This window comes from Mus caroli, unplaced genomic scaffold, assembly GCF_978045245.1.
Source record: "Mus caroli unplaced genomic scaffold, Mus_caroli_1 scaffold_3, whole genome shotgun sequence".
NCBI classification, from domain to species: Eukaryota; Metazoa; Chordata; class Mammalia; order Rodentia; family Muridae; genus Mus; species Mus caroli.
Window position 1 is genome coordinate 133,477,331 of NW_028227258.1, and position 19,151 is coordinate 133,496,481.

Sequence of the window (19,151 nt, forward strand, 5' to 3'; positions counted from 1 at the left end):
ATTAATATAGGGAAAGATGGCTGTCTTACTAAAAGCAATCTACAGATTTTATTTGAAAAAAAAAAAAAAAGACTTAAACACAAAGATTTTGAAAGATACTGAGCCATTATACTTTCTGTATCTTTTTTATTACATTTATTTATTTGTTTGTTTAGACTGTGTGTGTGTGTGTGTGTGTCCCCGTCTGTCCCTGTGAAAGTCAGAAGAGAACTCATAGGAGTCTATTATCTCTTTCCCTGTGAGATTCAGCAGTTGAACTCAAGCTGGCAGTCTTCGTGGCAAGGGCTTCAACTTGCTGGGCTGGGCCATATCTCTTGCTTTGTCTAGCGTTTTTTTTTTTTTTTGTAAAACTTGGACTCAGATTGTGAGCTGCCATGTCGGTGTTGGGAATGGAACCTAGGAAGCCTGGAAGAGCAGCAAGTGTTCCTACCCACAGAGCTCTCTCTCTAGCTTTCCCCACCCCCGTAGCTTTCTAAAACACATATAATTAGGCATGTTGTAAATAGTGACATATGCAAGCATTTGCTAATTGCAGAGTTTGGCGTTTTCTTAAAAATTTAAAAATAAGATTTACTGTAGGCTTCCGATTTGAGAACACCCATCTTTTAAAGGATAATAAATGGTCTTTTGGCAAAAGGCACTTTTTTCAACTATTTTGAATATATAATTCAACATTCCAAGTTATTCCAAATGCCTCAAATGTAGTCTCGCATGGTTGATATGGCTTTTGCACTTCTGTAGAATTTTACATGTGACGCTGACCTGAAGCCTGTGGAGCCCGAGAAGGAGAGAGCTCTGTGGTTGGCCCTTTCTCTAATAGCCAGGACAGAATGACACGGAGAAGCTCCCTGGTCTGGGGTCACAGGAACTGCAGCTTAAATTCTAGTTCTTGTCATTTTTTAAGCAACTTTTAATACTCAGAATGTGATGAGACATATTTTTAAATGACCACAGAGAGTATGAGACACTTAGCAATGCCAGATCTATGCTGCCGCACTGCATGATTTTCAATTTGGAAAAAAAGTAATGTTTTCCACACTATGTTAAAAGGAGAGAGGAGGGGTGGAGCATGATCTGGACCGATTTCATGATGCTGTTACTCATCTTTTATAGGAGAGACTGAGGCTGAGTTTCAACTAATCTGGCTTAGGTAGAGATGGTGCCAGAACTGATTCCCTCTGAGTCCACAGTGTGTTCCGAATTAACCTGACTCTCCTCTTTTAGTTGTTTGTAATTAACATAGAAAATAACGAGAAGAGATATCTAACTAAGTTACACTTTTGCTTCAATTGATGATGGAAGGACACATAGAGTTATAATCTTTTTTTTTTTTTTTTTTTTTTTGCAGGTAAAAGGATTGGAGGTAATCAGAGAAATTTGGTACCCTTGACATTTTTTCCCTACCCCTCATGGATATCTGTGCCTTTGAGGTCAATTCCAGTTGTGAAAACAGGTATAATGCCAGCCCAGAGCCGTCAGTTCATTGACACTGAGGAGCCCTTGGTTCGTTGACACTGAGGAGTCCAATATCTGTCCATTTGTTTGTGGTTGAATTTTCCTATCTCTGTTCAGACTCCTGCCTGTGAATGTTGGAAACCCTGTTTCCAAAAACTAGTGCTTCTTCTAGATACAAAGTTCAAGGGAGGACAGAGTCCAGTATCTGTTTCTGTCCAATTCCCTTTCCCTATGGTCATCACAGTTTCACTGTTCTGGGCAGTCACATTTGGAATGAAACAGGCTTAGGTAGTATGGTCTAAGAGGTGAGTCTAGGAGGTTGGGCCTTACCATACCAATGAAAGACAGAGAAACCATAGCATAGGTCAGCAGTGCAGGGTTAGGGTCTGAAGAGAGTGAACTGTTGGCTGCAACACAGGGGTAGTAGCAACAGATAGTGTTTATCTACAGTTTTTCACAGTCACCAGATGCTATGCTCACCAGCTTATATATACTCTACCAGGTTCACTAGAGGCCAATGCTATTGTCATCTTCATTTCACAGATAAGGAAAGAGAATCAGTTGCATAATTTGTCCAAGACCAAACAACTACAAGTGATGTTTCTGGGGTGGGCAGACACAGATGATGTCACAACTCACTCTTACTGTGCCATAGACACAGATAGTGTCATCACTCACTCTTACTGTGTCCCTTGCCTTCCTTCTGTGATGCTGTGTAAGCTTCAGAGATCTCTACCTAGAATAACAATTAGACAATGATGTGTGTGTCTCACTTACCACAATACAGTCCTGATACACTTCGTCCAGCAATGATGAGGGCGTGTGCCGGTCCAAATTTGGAACATCCCATCAAGAGGGCTCCAGTCAATGAGAGGCTGTTTGCAGCCAACATTGCTTTGATCCTGAAAATTTTAAAACATGATTTTAAATTCAGCACCAAAATGTGAAGAAATTACTTGTTTTCAGACCATGTTGAGCCTTTTACCTATAAATGATTATTTTTATTTTTACTGAAAAGCTAGTTCCTGATCATGCCTGCTACTTCCTTGTCTATGAGCTGGCGTATGAGCCGTGAATACTATTCATGACGGGAGACTTTCATCCCTCTATCTCTTACTTTCATGAGGGTCTTCCTTTGTTTTGCTTTGTTTTTTTGTGTTTTGGAGTTGTGGGTCTCACTCTCTAGCCTGGGCTAACTGGACCTTACTCTGTAGTCCAGGTTATCCTTGGGCTCTTGGAGCTCTTCCTACCTCAGCCTCCAGAATGCCGAGATAATAGGCCTAAGTTTAAGATGATATTTCTGATACTTACTCGTTATTTGATTTTTCTACAACTCGTTTGTTTTAAGGAGCAGTGTTTTTGATGGCAGAAAAACTGATTTCAGCTGGCTACCCACCATTTGCCTCTTTATCGTTTTGTAAAGTTTTGTAAAGTTAAACTAAAAGTTTTTAGTTGCTGCTTTGAACTCAAGTTTCCTTTGGTGGGAATTGTTTGGATAAATTAATATGTCCTTCTAAACTTTGTCTCAATTATAACTATGCTCATTTTCACCCAAAGCCAAGATATTTCTTTGTAAAATCTATGAATTAATATTAGCCAAATGCAAAGAATTACATTATTTTTGAGACAGCTTCCATTTTAGAGTCTAGGCTAGTGCAGAGTTCACTCTGTGTCCTAGCCTGTGGCAATTCTAAAGTCTCAGCCTCCTTAGTATAGACCTTCAGTATAGACACAGGCCACCCCAGGCATCTGCCATAAAATACATTTACAGCTGACAATAGCAATTAAAATGTCACCAACAAAAGTGATCATAGGAAAACCACACATGAGATTTCTTGCAAGTTAAGTCAAAAGTAATAAAGCCAGTCTAAGCATCTGAGCAGACAGGCGTGGCAGTGTTGGTGCCACAATGACATGTGACATGTAAGCCCCCTGCTGAGTCCACCTTGTCATTCTGTCAATGTCTCACACCCTGATGACAAGTGAGCTTTTTATAAGCAAACATCTTCAAGTCCAAACATACCTTTTCCTTAGAAACAAAAGCTAGGCATCTACACTATAGTGATTCCCTGATAGCCATGTGGTAGGCTGAATGGTGTCCTCAAAGAACCCAAGTCCTAGTCCTCAAGCTGTGTAAATGTCACCATATCCACAGATGAGGTCATGCAGATGTGATTACAATGACAGTCCTGGACAGGAAGAGTGCCTCAGGATATTCAGGTAAACTATGAAACTGCAGATGCAGAAGAGAAAGAGAAGCCATCATAGAAGCAGAGAGTGAAATGAGGCTCTTCTGAGATGGTATGCTAGATAGTGCTGACATCAATTTGACACACACCGAAGTCATCTGAAAGGCGGGAGCCTCAATTAAGAAAATGCCCCGATCTTAAGAACAGTGTTGTGGAAGTGTACGCTGAATAAATCCTTTCCTCCCCAGGGTCTTTGCTCATGGTGTTTCATCACAGCAATAGTCACCCCAACGAAGACGGAAGTCGGTACCACGAGTGCGGTATGACTGTGACAGAGCATGCTTTTTGAAGGATTGAGGAAGGTCTTTGGAGTTTGGGGATAGAAAAGTCATTCAGTGTTGAGAGTTCAGTGAGCTGCTCTGTAGGAGCTTGAGAGATAAAAAACGACGACGAGGGCAATGCAGAAGATGGAGGCCTGGTTTGTGAAGTTTTAGAGGAAAGGTTAAAGACTCTATTGGGGTCATTTGTTATTCTGTGGTTCTGGTTAACAGGGGCTGGAGAATCAGCTGTGATTAACAAGATACAAGAACTACGAAAGCAAAACCTTTGCTCTGCTGAGATACTCAATGCTGGTCAGCCGGAGCTGGGAAATTAGTGGTGATTAAGGGGACCAGCGTCATTGAGATGAAATCTTCTGGGAAGTGTCTCCTGAGAGTACATAGAAGCTGTGTTCCAGAAACATTCAAGGTTGTACCTCATGCTATCAGCTGAGCTTGATGGTGTAAGAATTAATCAGGTAGTACTGGATTTGAAGGTATGAAAGGGTCTTAAAAAGAACCTGATAGCCGGGCGGTGGTGGCGCATGCCTTTAATCCCAGCACTTGGGAGGCAGAGGCAGGCGGATTTCTGAGTTTGAGGCCAGCCTGGTCTACAGAGTGAGTTCCAGACAGCCAGGACTACACAGAGAAACCCTGTCTCAAAAAACCAAAAAAAAAAAAAAAAAAAAAAAAGAACCTGAGGCTTGGCACCATGAGAGACAGGGGAGGCCATTGGTGAAGGTGCAATCATAGTGGCAGTGGAAGGCTGGGGACTGACAGAGTCATGCAGAGATGAGGCTTGGCTCCACAAACAGGGTCTGTGCAAGGCAATTGATAGAAGTGCACCCACGTGCAGCGGAAGCTTCCAGCACTAAGTAGATGCCAGTAGCCTGGATGACCGCTAAAAGCCGCAGCAGAGAGATACAGTGTTTCAGTCTTCTTCTTTCTTAGTGAACTAATAAGTTTCATCAAGGTAACTTACACCAGCATGGGGGAGGAGTTATTTTCAGGAGCAGGGGCAACCTAACAGAAGTTATTCCACTGAGAAGAAAATGTTTCTCCTCCTTCCAGCAGCCATTTGCTGCCTATAGACCCTTAGGAAGGGATGAGACCTCATGGGACCCTTGCTCCTCTATGACAGACTGTTGACAAGTACAGAAGTACTCTGCCTGAGCTTAGAAGACAAGCTGTGTTTGCTGCAGAGAGTGGAGTCCAAGAAGTGACCAAAGCCACTTGGTTGGGCGGCGACGGGGGGGGGGGCGGGGGGGGGGGAGGGAGACAGTGAGTGAATCGCAGACACTGGACATGGAGTTAGTTATATAGTTGGAGTTTGGTGTTGCTGTGTTCAGACTGTGACTCTGCCCTGGTTCTTCTCTCTTAAAGTAAGAAAGTATTTAGCTTAATTTTTAATTTCTTACAAAAGCCCACAGTAGAGACATTTTCAACTTTTAAAAGAGATTTGGATTTTTTAGAGAATGGATGTGTTAAAGAGATTGAATTGTTAATGTATTTGACTTTGTAAAGACTACAGGACTTTTAAAGATGGGAAAGGGCCATGAGCAAGGAGCGGGGCAGGGCAGTATTCACTGGAGAGGACAAAGCAGGGATCTACCCCTCGGAGCTTCTAGAAGGGACCAACCCTGCTGACACCTTAGCTTTAGTCAAGTATAACAGATGATGGAGTTCTAACTTCCAAAACTGAAAGAAAATGAATTCATGCTGTTTGGAACACTAGGCTGGTGATAATTCACTGCAGGGTGTGTGGAAACCACCAGCTACCTTAAAGCAGGCAGTGTTCTGGTGCTGGATAGCGCTGCGGTTGCATTGCAGAGGCTCAGTTAAAGAACCACTCTCTGCTCAGACTACTAGGAAATGCTTTTACTCTTGGCAAGAACAGAGGATGCACAAATCCAACCGTTCACCCCAAGAAGTTCTTATGAGCTGGTTAGAGTCTATTCTGTCAGGCTGGGCAAAGACTAAAAGCAGAAGATTGGACCAGTCAACAGTCTGTCATACTGGAGCAAGGGTCCCACGAGGCCTCATCCTTCCCTAAGGGTCTACGGGCAGCAAGCGGCTGCTGGAAGGAGGAGAGAGAGATCATCTTCTCAGTGGAATAACAACCGCTAGGTTGCCCATCCTCCTGAAAATGACTCCTCTCCTATGCTGATGTAACTTACCTTACTTAAGCTCATTGGGTCACTAAGAAAGAAACTAGTTGGTTAAGAGGAAGGGGTCTGAGGGAGTAAAGGAGCAGGAGGTGGGGCAGGGAGACTACAGGGTGCGGGTATGACCGTGATTAGATACACCATGTACATGTATAGAACATCTGTCATGTTGAAACTCATTACTCTGTACATTCTAGCCATCTAGTAGTCATGTGTGGTAACACACTTCTTTTAATTCCAGTACTCAGGAGGCAGAGGCAGGCAAACCTCTGGGAGTTCACATATAAACTATGGGTTTTCTTAACTGGATGTTGCAATAATCTGAGCTTTGTTATATATTTGAAAAGGTGTTTCCTTTATGAATAGTTAGATTTTTTTACTGTCTTTTGAATTTTATATAATTTCAGTAGAAGTATCAGAATTATAATTAATGCAAGACTACAATTTATAGTGGGAAATGGAAAATAAAATGAATTAAAATTCAGCATTATTATGCTTCTTCTCTCTTTCAAAAATTTTTTGCATTTCCTAAATTTCCCATGTTTTTCGTGTGTTAATTCTATTATGAAAATAAAAGGTAATTAACACACAAAAGTTAGATTTAATTAACAGGAAATCAACATGAAAAATAAGAACATGCTATTCTAACTTTATCAGAATCCCTAATGACTTTGGCACATCCATTGGCAAGTGTATAATGCAACTGAATCCATTGATTTTTGCTTTGTTTTAAAGTTTGAGTACGTGTGTTTGTGTATCTGGGGGTAGGTATATGCAAGTGTGAGTGTAGATTCTCTTGGAGGCCATGGATGTGAACTGGGTCACCTGTAGCTAGAGTTACAGGCAGAGGGTGCTGGAACCAAATTTAGGTCCACTATAAGTACAATATTGCTTCTTTGCCATTGAGCCAAGCCTTCAGTCATGACACTAATGTTTTAAATCCAAAACGTGGCATGGGGACTGGAGTTGTGAAGAGCTTCATTAGCTTCTTCTCTTGTTTGGGCTTTGGGATAGGACCAGGATGGCAGGGGGAAGTGAAAGCCATGTGCCTTGTGTGCATCAAGTTGTCAGGATGTTACAGTGGCCACACCACTTGACTAATACAAGCGTCAAATTTTAATTTAAAAATGAAAATGATGTTTGAGAACTGGTGGAACTTGAAAGAGCCTTCCTGGTGGGTTTTAAAACTTACAAAGCTAGAGGATCAAACTCTCTGGAAATACACACAGAATTCGCTTTTCTTCACATACTATCATAGTAACTAGGACTTACCAGATGATTATAACAACATTTTCTATTAATTTGACCCAGTAGTGACCTAGCTCAGAGGATTATAGGTTGAAGAACTTTAATACTATCCCACAAATGGGAAGATTCTATCTGTTCATAAAATTTCCAGCAGTAACAAAATACCAAAGCTGTGTTCATATTTATTTATAAAACTTACCTTCCAAGTTTGTCCCCGAGCCACCCACCAAAGAATGAGGCGACCATTCCACCCACTGCGAAGCTGGACACAGACAGAGACCAGAGCATAGTGACTATGTGAACAGATCCTTCAGTCTCCTCTTCATCCCAGAGAGCTGGTGTTGTGTATGCTGGTGTGACTATAAGTGGGGTGTCTGTGCCATTGACGTCATAGTTAATGGTAGCTTTCCGGTCATCCAGTGGGACACCCAAAACATGTCGATAATGAGATATTATTACCTGAGGAAATAGAGAAAGAAAACCATGACTTCAGAATTCCCGATATAGCATTTGATCTGCCCATAAATGTCTGTGAGGTGTTTAAATAGGGCATCCTAATTGTGTGAGCTGCCTCATATAGATGTGGGTTGATTGATTTATACTTGATCATGTCCTATAAAACAAAGATGACACACTTAGCCAAGTGCAGGGAGGTGGGAAGAGATTCCTGAAACAAGTATGGAGTACCTAGGAACAACACACTGAAATACATTTCAACCAGTAGGAATACGGTAGTGGATGCTTGCTTTGTGGCATGGTAGCCTCTGCTCCAACTAAGCAAGAAAACTGCAAAAGAAAGTGTCATTAGTGAGTAGCCTTGGAATTTTATAATACCTGCAAGAGATGTTGGCTTTTATGAGAAGCTTTTTAAGATTTATATGTTGACAACTATTTACACTGAAGACATTCTTCAGGTAGAGAATGTATACCAGTGTTAGTTTTGCACAAAAGATTTAATAATAACAAAAAGGGAAAAAAAAACTACAGCTAAGTTCAGAATAAAAACAAAAGTTAGGACTATATAATAGTCTAGCACTTGGTAGACATGGGCTATAAACTTAGTCATAGACTTCATAGCAGTTAGTGCAAATAAATCCATGAGGTCAAATCTGGAGTTGATGAGTTTTCAAGACAGAAACGACAGAACTGAGAAGGTATAAAAACACCAATGGATCCTCAGAGAGGTATGTCCCAGAAGGAATGGTCTTCAAAGCTAAATTTCTAGCCACATTTTATATGGTGCTTCTATAGCCATTAATAAGCATAAAATAGTCTCTAGAGGCACATCCTTCAGAGGTCCCTCCTCCATCCCGTTCCCAGCAGTGACCTGGCCTCTGTTTAGCCCCAGTAAGCTGAGTAGCTCCAGCGAGGACTTGGACCCCAGCTGTTCCTCATTTCCATTATGAATACAGTCCAATCTGGTAAAGCAAGCTAAACAACAGGGAGATGTGACATCCTCTTATGAAGGTCTGACCAAGACATCTGTGTACCTGACGGCTGCCTCATACAGGTAGTATGCATAGAGAAATGGCTGAAAGGAATTATGTAAACCATTCTTAGCAGTTTAATATATGTTGCAGAAATAATCGCAGGTGAGTTTTGTTTTCTGTTTTCTCAGTGGGCAAGTATAATTTTTAGGCTCATGTGATTTAAAAATGCTTTCAGATGTTATTTAACCAGGAGAAAATGGCAACCGGGATCCTTGTTTTCAATTCTGACTCAGGGGCTTGGATTGAGGGAGGGCGATCTCAGCCCGACCTTCCTGATAAGACGAGAGAAGGTGGTTTGAGTCGGGATGCAAATAGAGCCTTGGAGGAAGGAAGGGTTTCCAGATTGATCCAGATTTTAGGAGGCTTGCCAAATTGGCACATTCTTTCATTATCCATAGAAAGATGCCTGACCCTGGTCTCCTGGCCCCTGACCCTGGTCTCCTTAACACCTGCTGTATTCCCTCGTTGCCAGAACAGGAGGTTTGACACACTTGGGATGATGCACACTTGATGAGAAAATGTCTTTCAGCCAAGGAGCTTGAGGAGCGGTCCCTGTCAGCTAATGGACTATGGTCAGCACACATTCTAGATGTTCACACCCTAGAGTCTGACATTTTCCTTAGAACTGTAAGACAATCTGACAAAATGATAAAGTGTGATGGGTGTGCCTCTTACCTCAGCACACCTTCAGGCTCCTTTTCCTTACTGCACTTCTCCCCAGCTGTGCTTGCTCCCAGTCTGAGTTGGAGCACAAGGGCTGTGGTCCTGGTCCCCTAACTAATGGTTGTGACAGCTGGGAAGAGTGAGATCTCTGTCTGTCTGCCTGCCTGCCTGTCCCTGTGTCTCTGTCTCTCTCTCTCTCTCTCTTTCTCTCTGAGAATCCACTGCATAACAGAGACTACATACACACAATGCACACAGAAATGGCAGGATCTGATATGTCTCCTTACAAAGTGCCTGCCCAGTACTTTCTCCATCACGACAGAGAACATCCAAAAACCTGTGGAGCCCTTGGCTGTTGATCTCCTGCTTGTATTACTTTGTGCTAAAGGTTCTGTACGTGATGGGTAGAGGGAAGGGCAGACACTGTTTTAGTGTTAGGTCCCTGAAGTTCCTAATCTGTCATAGAAATGTGTGTAAGGTTGGGATGATAATGGTTATGGAAACCCTGAAGCATAGTAGGCGCTTAGGACTGCACTGAGTGGAATACATTCTTCTGTTGTTTGCCCTTGTCACCTGGCATCTTTTCATTCATGCTAGGAGGACAACTGTGGCTGAATGCTGCAAGGAATTCTTGCCTTTACACTTCCTGAGCAGGAGGTATTTTAGCATTTTCTCTGAGCTCAGAGCTCAGCAGTATCAAAGATCAAAAATCACACGCTGCCCTTTTTTTTTTTTTTTTTTTTGACTTAGAGGGTTGTTAACTCAGGAGTCAAGGCCAAATTATCAGCTGTGCACATTGTACCTGGCTGGCCAGGATTGCCCCGTGTCTTTCACGTGGACAGGTTATCTCACTGAGGAACGTATGATACAGCAGGCAGTAGGAACAAAGAGAGGGCTTGGCCCCAAAGGAACTCTGTGTGTCTTACTTGCCTCTTGAGGTGCATTGATTACACCGATGTCATATCCGAACTGGAAGGAACTGAGTACAGCAGTGAAGACAGTGAAAGCCAAGGTTCCAGTGATCTGAGGGAAGAAACAGAAAGCTGTAAGCATGGTCTGTGCCACCCAGACCTTAGGCTCCTCCTGCTGCAGCGACTCCCTGCCAGCTCCCTACAGGCTCTCCTTTCTCTCCTACAGCAGTTTGCAGTAGCCCTGTGCTCAGCAGGCAGTTCATAAGTTTCTATTGCTAAAACTAAAAGAAAAAAAAACCCACAAAACAAACAACATCAACAACACTCCCCCCGCCCAGCAGAATAGCTTTTCCAGGGTACTAACTTAGCTTTTTTTTTTTTGTTTCTTATATTTATGTGCTTGTACACACACACACACACACTCACACACAATGGGGACAGAGAAAAGGGGTACAAAGAGGTAGAGAGGAGAGGCAGATGGAAGTTGTAGACCAGGCAGGTTTGAACTCCCCTGTTTGTAGTTGAGGCTGGCCTTGACCTTGTCCTCTCCCCACTGTCACCCCCAGATGCTAGAATTATAGGCATGCACCATCATACCCAGTTTATGAGCTTCTAGAAGACAAACTCATGGCCTTCTTCCTGTTAGGAGAACACTTCAGCAACCCAGTTTAATCCTCATCAATATTTTTCTCAATACTCAAGATCAGAGCTGAGAAATAGATTTGTTGCTAAAGGGAAGAACTGTCAGCACAGAAACAATCGAGTGAGAAGGACACATGCTCCACTATGTACATAGCAGCCTTATTTATAATAGCCAGAAGCTGGAAAGAACCCAGATGCCCCTCAACAGAGGAATGGATACAGAAAATATGGTACATTTACACAATGGAGTACTACTCAGCTATTAAAAAGAATGAATTTATGAAATTCCTAGCCAAATGGATGGACCTGGAGGGCATCATCTTGAGTGAGGTAACACAATCACAAAGGAACTCACACAATATGTATTCACTGATAAGTGGATATTAGCCCAAAACTTAGGATACCCAAGATATAAGATACAATTTGCTAAACGCATGAAACTCAAGAAGAATGAAGACCAAAGTGTGGACACTATGCCCCTTCTTAGAATTGGGAACAAAACACCCATGGAAGGAGTTACAGAGACAAAGTTTGGAGCTGTGACAAAACAATGGACCATCTAGAGACTGCCATATCCAGGGATCCATCCCATAATCAGCTTCCAAACGCTGACACCATTGCATACACTAGCAAGATTTTGCTGAAAGGACCCAGATATAGCTCTCTCTTATGAGACTATGCCGGGGCCTAGCAAACACAGAAGTGGATGCTCACAGTCAGCTATTGGATGGATCACAGGGCTCCCAAGGGAGAAGCTAGAGAAAGTACCCAAGGAGTTAATGGGATCTGCAACCCTATAGGGGGAACAACATGATGAACTAACCAGTACCTCGGAGCTCTTGTCTCTAGCTGCATATGTATCGAAAGATGGCCTAGTCAGCCATCACTGGAAAGAGAGGCCCATTGGACTTGCAAACTTTATATGCCCCAATACAGGGGAATGCCAGGGCCAAAAGAATGGGAATGGGTGGGTAGGGAAGGGGGGGGGGTATGGGGGACTTTTGGGATAGCATTGGAAATGTAATTGAGGAAAATACGTAATAAAAAAAAAGGAAAAAAAAAAAAAGAAACAATTGAGTGGCCATGTCAGTAAGAGATGAGAGCATTATGGATATTTTCACATTACAGAAGCACCCAGCAAGTGCCCCAGGGTCACCACCTTTATCTGTCCCACATCCAGGGATGAATACCTTTCAGGATTCAGCCCTTCATGGGGCTGAGCATAGAGTTGTGAGTCAAGCTACAGTGTTTTCTCTCCAACTGGAGGCAGCTACACTAACCACGTGGAATACTCAACTCAAAATTAATTACTCATCTGGTCAGCTGACAGGAGTCATTGTGTGAACATCAGGTACTTAGAACAGCCTTTTGTAGAAAGAACCCATCGCCATTCAATAGGGATGGTTAAAGATCCAGTCATATCATGATATACAGTAGATATATTAGATACATACAGCATACTACATAGCAGCTCAGAAGAATAATGTGAACAAATGTACTGGTCTTTGTTGTAGTTTTGTTTTGTTTTGTTTTGTTGTTGTTTTGAAGCAAGGTGTTACTGCATAGCCATGGATAGCCTAAAACACACAATACAGATAGACCCTGGCTGGCTTCAACCGTACAGAGATCCTTTGCCTCTGCCTCTGCCTCTGCCTCTGCCTCTGCCTCTGCCTCTGCCTCTGCCTCTGCCTCTGCCTCTGCCTCTGCCTCTGCCTCTGCCTCTGCCTCTGCCTCTGCCTCTGCCTCTGCCTCTGCCTCTGCCTCTGCCTCTGCCTCTGCCTCTGCCTCTGCCTCTGCCTCTGCCTCTGGAGCACTGGAGTTAAAGGACTGGGCCACTGTTTTTAAGTGGTAAATAAAATTGTAAACCTTACTGAAAGAATAATCATGCAATTGATTCATAGATTCTCTTGTTTATAGTGCTAGAAATCAGACCCCGTGCCTTGTGAATGCTAGGGAAAAACTCTACCTCTGAGGTGCAGCTTCAGCTAGCTATTCATGCTGTTAAAATGAGTCACTCAGGAGTGTTATGTGACATATACGGAGCATGATTCCTTGACAAATAAATTATAAGTGAATCTTTAGCAAAGAATCTGAAGCTAGAGAAGTGGAGGTAAAGGGAATTAAAAAAATTATTAGATATTTTCTTTATTTACATTTCAAATGCTATCTCCTTTCCTAGTTTCCTCTCCGAAAATCCCCTCCCTCCTCCCCCTCCTTCTGCTCCCCAACCCATTCACTCCCATTCCTGGTCCTGGCATTTCCCAATATTGGGGCATAGAGCCTTCACAGGACCAAGGGCCTCTCCTCCCATTGATAACTGACTAGGCCATCCTCTGCTACAAATATAGCTAGAGCCACAAGTTCCACCATGTGTTTTCTTTGATTGGTGGTATAGTTTCAAGGAGCTCTGGGGATACTGGTTAGTTCATATTGATGTTCCTTCTATGGGGCTTCAGACTCCTTCAGCTCCCTGGGTATTTCTCTGGCTCCTTCATTGGGGACCTTGTGCTCTGTCCAATGAAGCTCTGTGAACATCCACTTCTATATTTGCAAGGCACTGGCAGAATCTCACTGGAGACAGCTATATCAGGCTCCTGTCAGTAGGCTCATGATGGCACCTGCCTAGTGTCTGAGTTTGGTGGGATTTTTATGGGGTGGATCCCCAAATGGGGTAGTCTCTGGATGGTCATTCCTTCAGGCTCTGCTCTGAACTTTGTCTCTGTAACTCCTTCGATGGGTATCTTGTTACCCATTCTAAGAAGGAACGAAGTATCCACTCTTTGGTCTTCCTTCTTCTTGAGTTTCATGTGTTTTGCAAATTGTATCTTTGAGTATTAAAGGGATTTAAATATATATATATATATATATATATATATATATATATATATACATATATATGTATTTTATAGGGAAATGTTGTATGTGTCATCATAAAATTTAAAATTTCAACCAAATTGCATAGGGTATAAATGAGTCACATCAGCATGGATTTTGTTTCCTTGAGTTTTTGTTTGTTATAACGACTCTGTCTATTTTCCTTATAGGACCTTTAGTTTTTGCCTGAGTTGTGAGATTTTACATCTCTGCACTTGGGCATAAAGAATAAATAATTATCATAGACCTGGATTCTCTAATAAACCTCCAGCTCAATGTTACCATCAGTGATGTATCCCAGGACATTCTTCAGGAACCTAGAAGATCTTCTGTTCACTGACTCCGAATCAAAACTCCACTCTGGGGGCTTAGCACATGAACGGCTCTTAGAACCCTTCTGCCCCATCCCAAGCCCTTCTGCTAGCTCGGAGCTCACTTGGGTTTGTGGAATCTGGAGGTTACACAGCTCCCTTTTGTCTTACTAGATTTAGGTGGCTTTTTTGCACCCTGGTCCCGTCAGAAACTTTGTTCCCTGAAAGGACTACAGGTGTCATTTTCTCCTTCTCTCCCTCCCGCTCTCCCCCCACTTTCCCTTCCTCCTCCCCTCTGTCCCTCCCTTCCTTTCTCTCCCTCCTTCCCTTTCCTTCCTTCTCTTTTCTACACTCTAAAGATACATACATGCCCTCATATCACATATATTATGTATTTATTACAAATAAAAAATATACACATTTATACATAAGAATATCTTATTACAAGAAAGTAATATTTAAAATATGCATACACATACATACTATATGGCATATGATGTATGGGATTATGCAAGGGTTTGAATGACTTTCTAAACTGTAGTGAGACATCTAAAATCCAGAAAATAAAAGCTCAAATGGGATTCCATTTTCTGGGTGAGTGGTTTGTCCCTAAGTCATCTTTCCTTCAAGCTATTTCTAAGGGTCAGGATTTCTTTTTGTTTACAGAAAGTAATTAGCAGCATCAGCAGGGACCAGATGCACTGGTCGGGCTCTAACATGCTCTCCATCACAACAGTGCGGACTCTGATGAGAGGTGCGGCACAGACACAGCACCAGAGCCTGATGCTGAGGATGCTTCCCGCATGCCTCGTTGCTCTTTTATATGGATTACTCATTTACTTCTGGCATTAATTTTCCACTGATGCTACAGAAATTCCTAACAACCCAGTGGCTTAAGCAATGCAACCCAATTTATCTTATAGACCGTCAGGTTAGAGGATTGTTCTGAGTCCCTGCAGACTAAAATCAGTATGTTATCTGGCTGTTTCCTTTCTGGAAATTGGAGAAGAAAACTTTTACTTGGTCATAGACTTCACTTCCTGTGGTAGGACTCTTAGTTGGCTGGCTGTAAATCGAGGACTCTCGGTTGCAGAGGCCAGCATGCTCCCTGGGTAAGGATAGTCTTCCTCTATCATCACAGCCGACAATGGCTGCCTTGTCCTTGGAACATTGCAGCCCTCAGGTCCTGACAAGTCTGTCACTTTCAGGAGTGTATGATGTTAGGCGTAACGCTTCCGGATGAGCCTGGAACATGCCATTCCATCTCAAGGTCCTTAGAGATCCTATACTTGCAAAGTCATTAGGTGGTGTGGCTGTCTATTGAAAAAAATTTGTGCATGACAGGGAAATTTTATGAAAACCACTAAGCACAAAAAAGTCCCACCTAAGCCGGGCAGTGGTGGCGCACGCCTTTAATCCCAGCACTTGGGAGGCAGAGGCAGGTGGATTTCTGAGTTCGAGGCCAGCCTGGTCTACAAAGTGAGTTCCAGGACAGCCAGGGCTATACAGAGAAACCCTGTCTCAAAAAACCAAAAAAAAAAAAAAAAAAAAAAGTCCCACCTACACCCATTCACCCATTCTAATGGCAAAGTGCTCGGTGGGAGCAGGTAGGCAGAGCTAAGGAAAGCAGTTCAGCGGGGATCTCACTCAGTGGAGGCCTTGGATCTCTAAAGGCTTTGCCTATTCTCTAAAAGACCCTGCTGTTTGTCAGTGCTTGAATAAGGGGGGGGGGGAATGTGGAAATGGACAGAACTTGTACAGAAGGCAAGTAGAAAAAAAATCTTAAGGTCTTTTTTTTTTTTTTTTTCTAAATTTCTTCACAGGCCATGAGATAACTAAGCTGGAAGCATTTTTTAAAACTCAATTTTTACTTGGGGCTTAATAAATTTTGGTCAGAGAAACTAGTTCCCATGTCCAACTTAAAATGTTCTGCAGATAGACACAGAAGGATAGAATAAGAAGAACCATAGCGAGAGGCTCAGGGTGATGGTTCAGCAGCTAAAGGCAAGTGCCACCAAACTTGGTGACAACTTGTATTCAATTCTGGGACAAACATGGAGGAAAGTGAGAACTGACTCCTGGAAGTAGTCTTGTGTGCACATGTGCACTGTGACAGGAACACATGGTCACTGGACACACACACACACCCCTCATACTACAGTTGCACACACATATACACACCACACATATTCTATACTGCACATACCACACACAGACACATATTCACACACAGACACATACCACTCAATCACTCACACATAGACACGTACCACACAAACACGATACACCTACTACACACACACTCACACACAGACACACACCACATAACATACCAAACACAGACACACACAGACACACATCACAGACATATACCACAACACAACATACACATACTACACACACACACACACATGACACACAGAGACACACACCATACATATATACCACAATATAACACACACATACCAGACACAGACCCACACTCTAACACAGATACACACCACACACTCACACACATAATACAGACCACATACACATCACACTTGCACACAGACACATTCATGCACACACACACACACACACACTGCACACACAGAAAGAATAAAAATGTTAAACAAATTAAGGAAGTAGCTGAGCCTTTACATGAGAGAAAATGTGGAATTTATTTTGTGGCTTAGAAGTCATATGTCATCTGTTGGTATGGACAAGCAGTGGAGAAAGTCAGGAGACTGAGAAAGGGGTCCTAGATGGCCTCCAGTATCCCTACGCCCCAGTTCCTTTAGCTATGGAAGAGCAGTGACAGCAGGTGACAGGAGGATTACAGGACGGGTATGCTGTGACTGTTGACTGGAGGCATCTTGTGTTGTTCTTCAAGTAGAGGGCACACAGGGGAGGTCTGTTAGTCATATGACTGTCATGTCATGACCTGGGCTTATCAACAACCATCTATCAACTTTCCATACATCATTAATAATATCCAGAACCACGTGCAAAGCCCGAGAGATGATCTGCACTCGGTGGCTGAGGAAGCCAAGCTCAGGGAAGGTTTTCCAGTCTGGGGCAGATAGCCCAGTAGGGAACAGTTAAACTCCCATTGCTAAATAAAAGAACAGACTTTGCAGTGATGACTGATTGACTAGGAAAGCATATGATTTGCCTCCACGTGCTTCCAAAAGCCAGGCCAAAGGTGAGTCCACATCCAACTTAGAAAAAGGCCAGCTACGTCTCACACTGTAGGGTTTTCAGTCGGAAGGGAACTTAAGCCGTAGTATGTGGATCTGGCACCTCCATTTTCCAACAGAAGAAATGGAGAACTTAGAGAGCACCCCTTGTATGAACTTTCTGTGCATCAAGGAATTGTCTATGCTGACTCTCTAACTCTCCTGAGCACCACCCCCTGCCTAAGCCCTTAAACTCCAGTGGATCTCCAAAGCTGAATATGCTGTTCTTTATGGCAATCCCCACACTCTCGGTGTTCTCTGTGTTAGTGAATCATCATTAAAGTTCTCCCTGCTGTAGCTTTATCCTGAGCTATAGTACTCACAGAATCTCTATTTCTCGGTCATTCTTTAAATATGCATTGTACAAATACATAACTGACATTTAAACATTTGCCCTCTAAGCCTTCCTCATGTTGTCTTTTACTGACTCTGAACTCCGAAGAGATCACTTCATTCACAGATCACTAAAAGAAAGCCCAGATTGCCCGTGTCAGACACCAGGAGTCCTTATGTTAGCACAGTGTAGAAAACACAAAGGCCGATTGATCTAGTCCGAGTCCCAGCAGCACACACAGCATTAGAACTCACCCCCGAGCCTGGCTGATTCACAATACGTGGTGTCCCTCACAAAGCAGCACTCAGCACAGCCTCACCAGGTCAGTGTATGAGTATCTTAACAGGGGTGAAGATTTATCAACGTCTACACCATTGCCGTATGCAGGGGTTGGGGAGAACTTAGCGCAGAAGAATGACACATTCTTTTGAAGGTTTTATTTGAAAAAGGATTCTATCTACAGAGACATTGAAATACCAGAGAAATGAAAACCCCACAGCCTTCACTTTGCTCCCCAGTGATTACCTAACACTCACTACATTGGTTTCTTAACGTGTATTGGTTTGTCTGAACCATTTAAAATTAAGCTGCAGATAAACTGTGTCACCTCATTCCTAACGACTTCAACTGGTACTCTCCTTAAGAACCAAGGCATCTCTCTGTCTGATTGCAATGCTGTCACAGCCATGAATACAACACAGGCTATGCTAGTATTAGCTAAGAGTCAGCCCAAAGTCATAGTCCCCCAGATGGTGCTTCATCCCATCATTTCTTCTTCTTCCCATGGTCCAAGGTCACCTGCAACAGCCAGTTCTCAGTCTCTGAATCTAGAACTACCTTTCATTCCTGGACATTTTTTGAACATTCCAGATTCACTTTCATGATTTGAGTCCTGTTAACTTTCCCCAGATCGTGGGGGTGGTAGGTACATTCTCACAATAGCTATTCAAAACAGCAAATATCCTGAAAAGTCCGATTACTGAATAAGAACATGGAATTTGCTCAGTAGCCAAAAGGATTAGTAATTGACCAAGCAAAGAGGTAGCCTGGATCTGTGGTAACTGCATCCAGTGCCAGCGTATAAGTTCACTGCCTTGAATAGATTCCCAACCTCCTCAAAACCAAAGCCAAAGGACCCCAAGGTTGCTGTACCTTGTCTTCTGACATTGTGTGTGTGTGTGGAGTTGTCCTCTTAATCCAGGTCCTGTACTGAATGTGGATGAGTAGCTGACCAGCCAGAGTCCTCAGCTCTTGCCTGGTTATACATTGTAGGAGGAGGAGGAGCAAGCAGCGGTAGTTCTGACCTTTTTAAACAGAAGCTGAGTATTGAT

The 19,151-nt window shown here is 42.9% G+C and overlaps 1 protein-coding gene across 1 annotated transcript in view; it reads right to left on the reverse strand.

Annotated features, from left to right (window-relative positions):
- Slc2a2 (solute carrier family 2 member 2) overlaps positions 1-19,106 on the reverse strand; it is a 31,357-nt gene extending 12,251 nt beyond the window's left edge. The window contains exons 1-4 of the mRNA XM_021158043.3: positions 18,973-19,106; positions 10,458-10,550; positions 7,574-7,833; positions 2,233-2,357 (exon numbers count right to left, since the gene is read on the reverse strand). Of these exons, the coding sequence (XP_021013702.1) occupies positions 2,233-2,357; positions 7,574-7,833; positions 10,458-10,550; positions 18,973-18,987 (493 nt within the window). The 5' untranslated portion in view covers positions 18,988-19,106. The remainder of the gene's footprint in view (positions 1-2,232; positions 2,358-7,573; positions 7,834-10,457; positions 10,551-18,972) is intronic.
- Between the last annotated feature and the right edge of the window lie 45 nt (positions 19,107-19,151).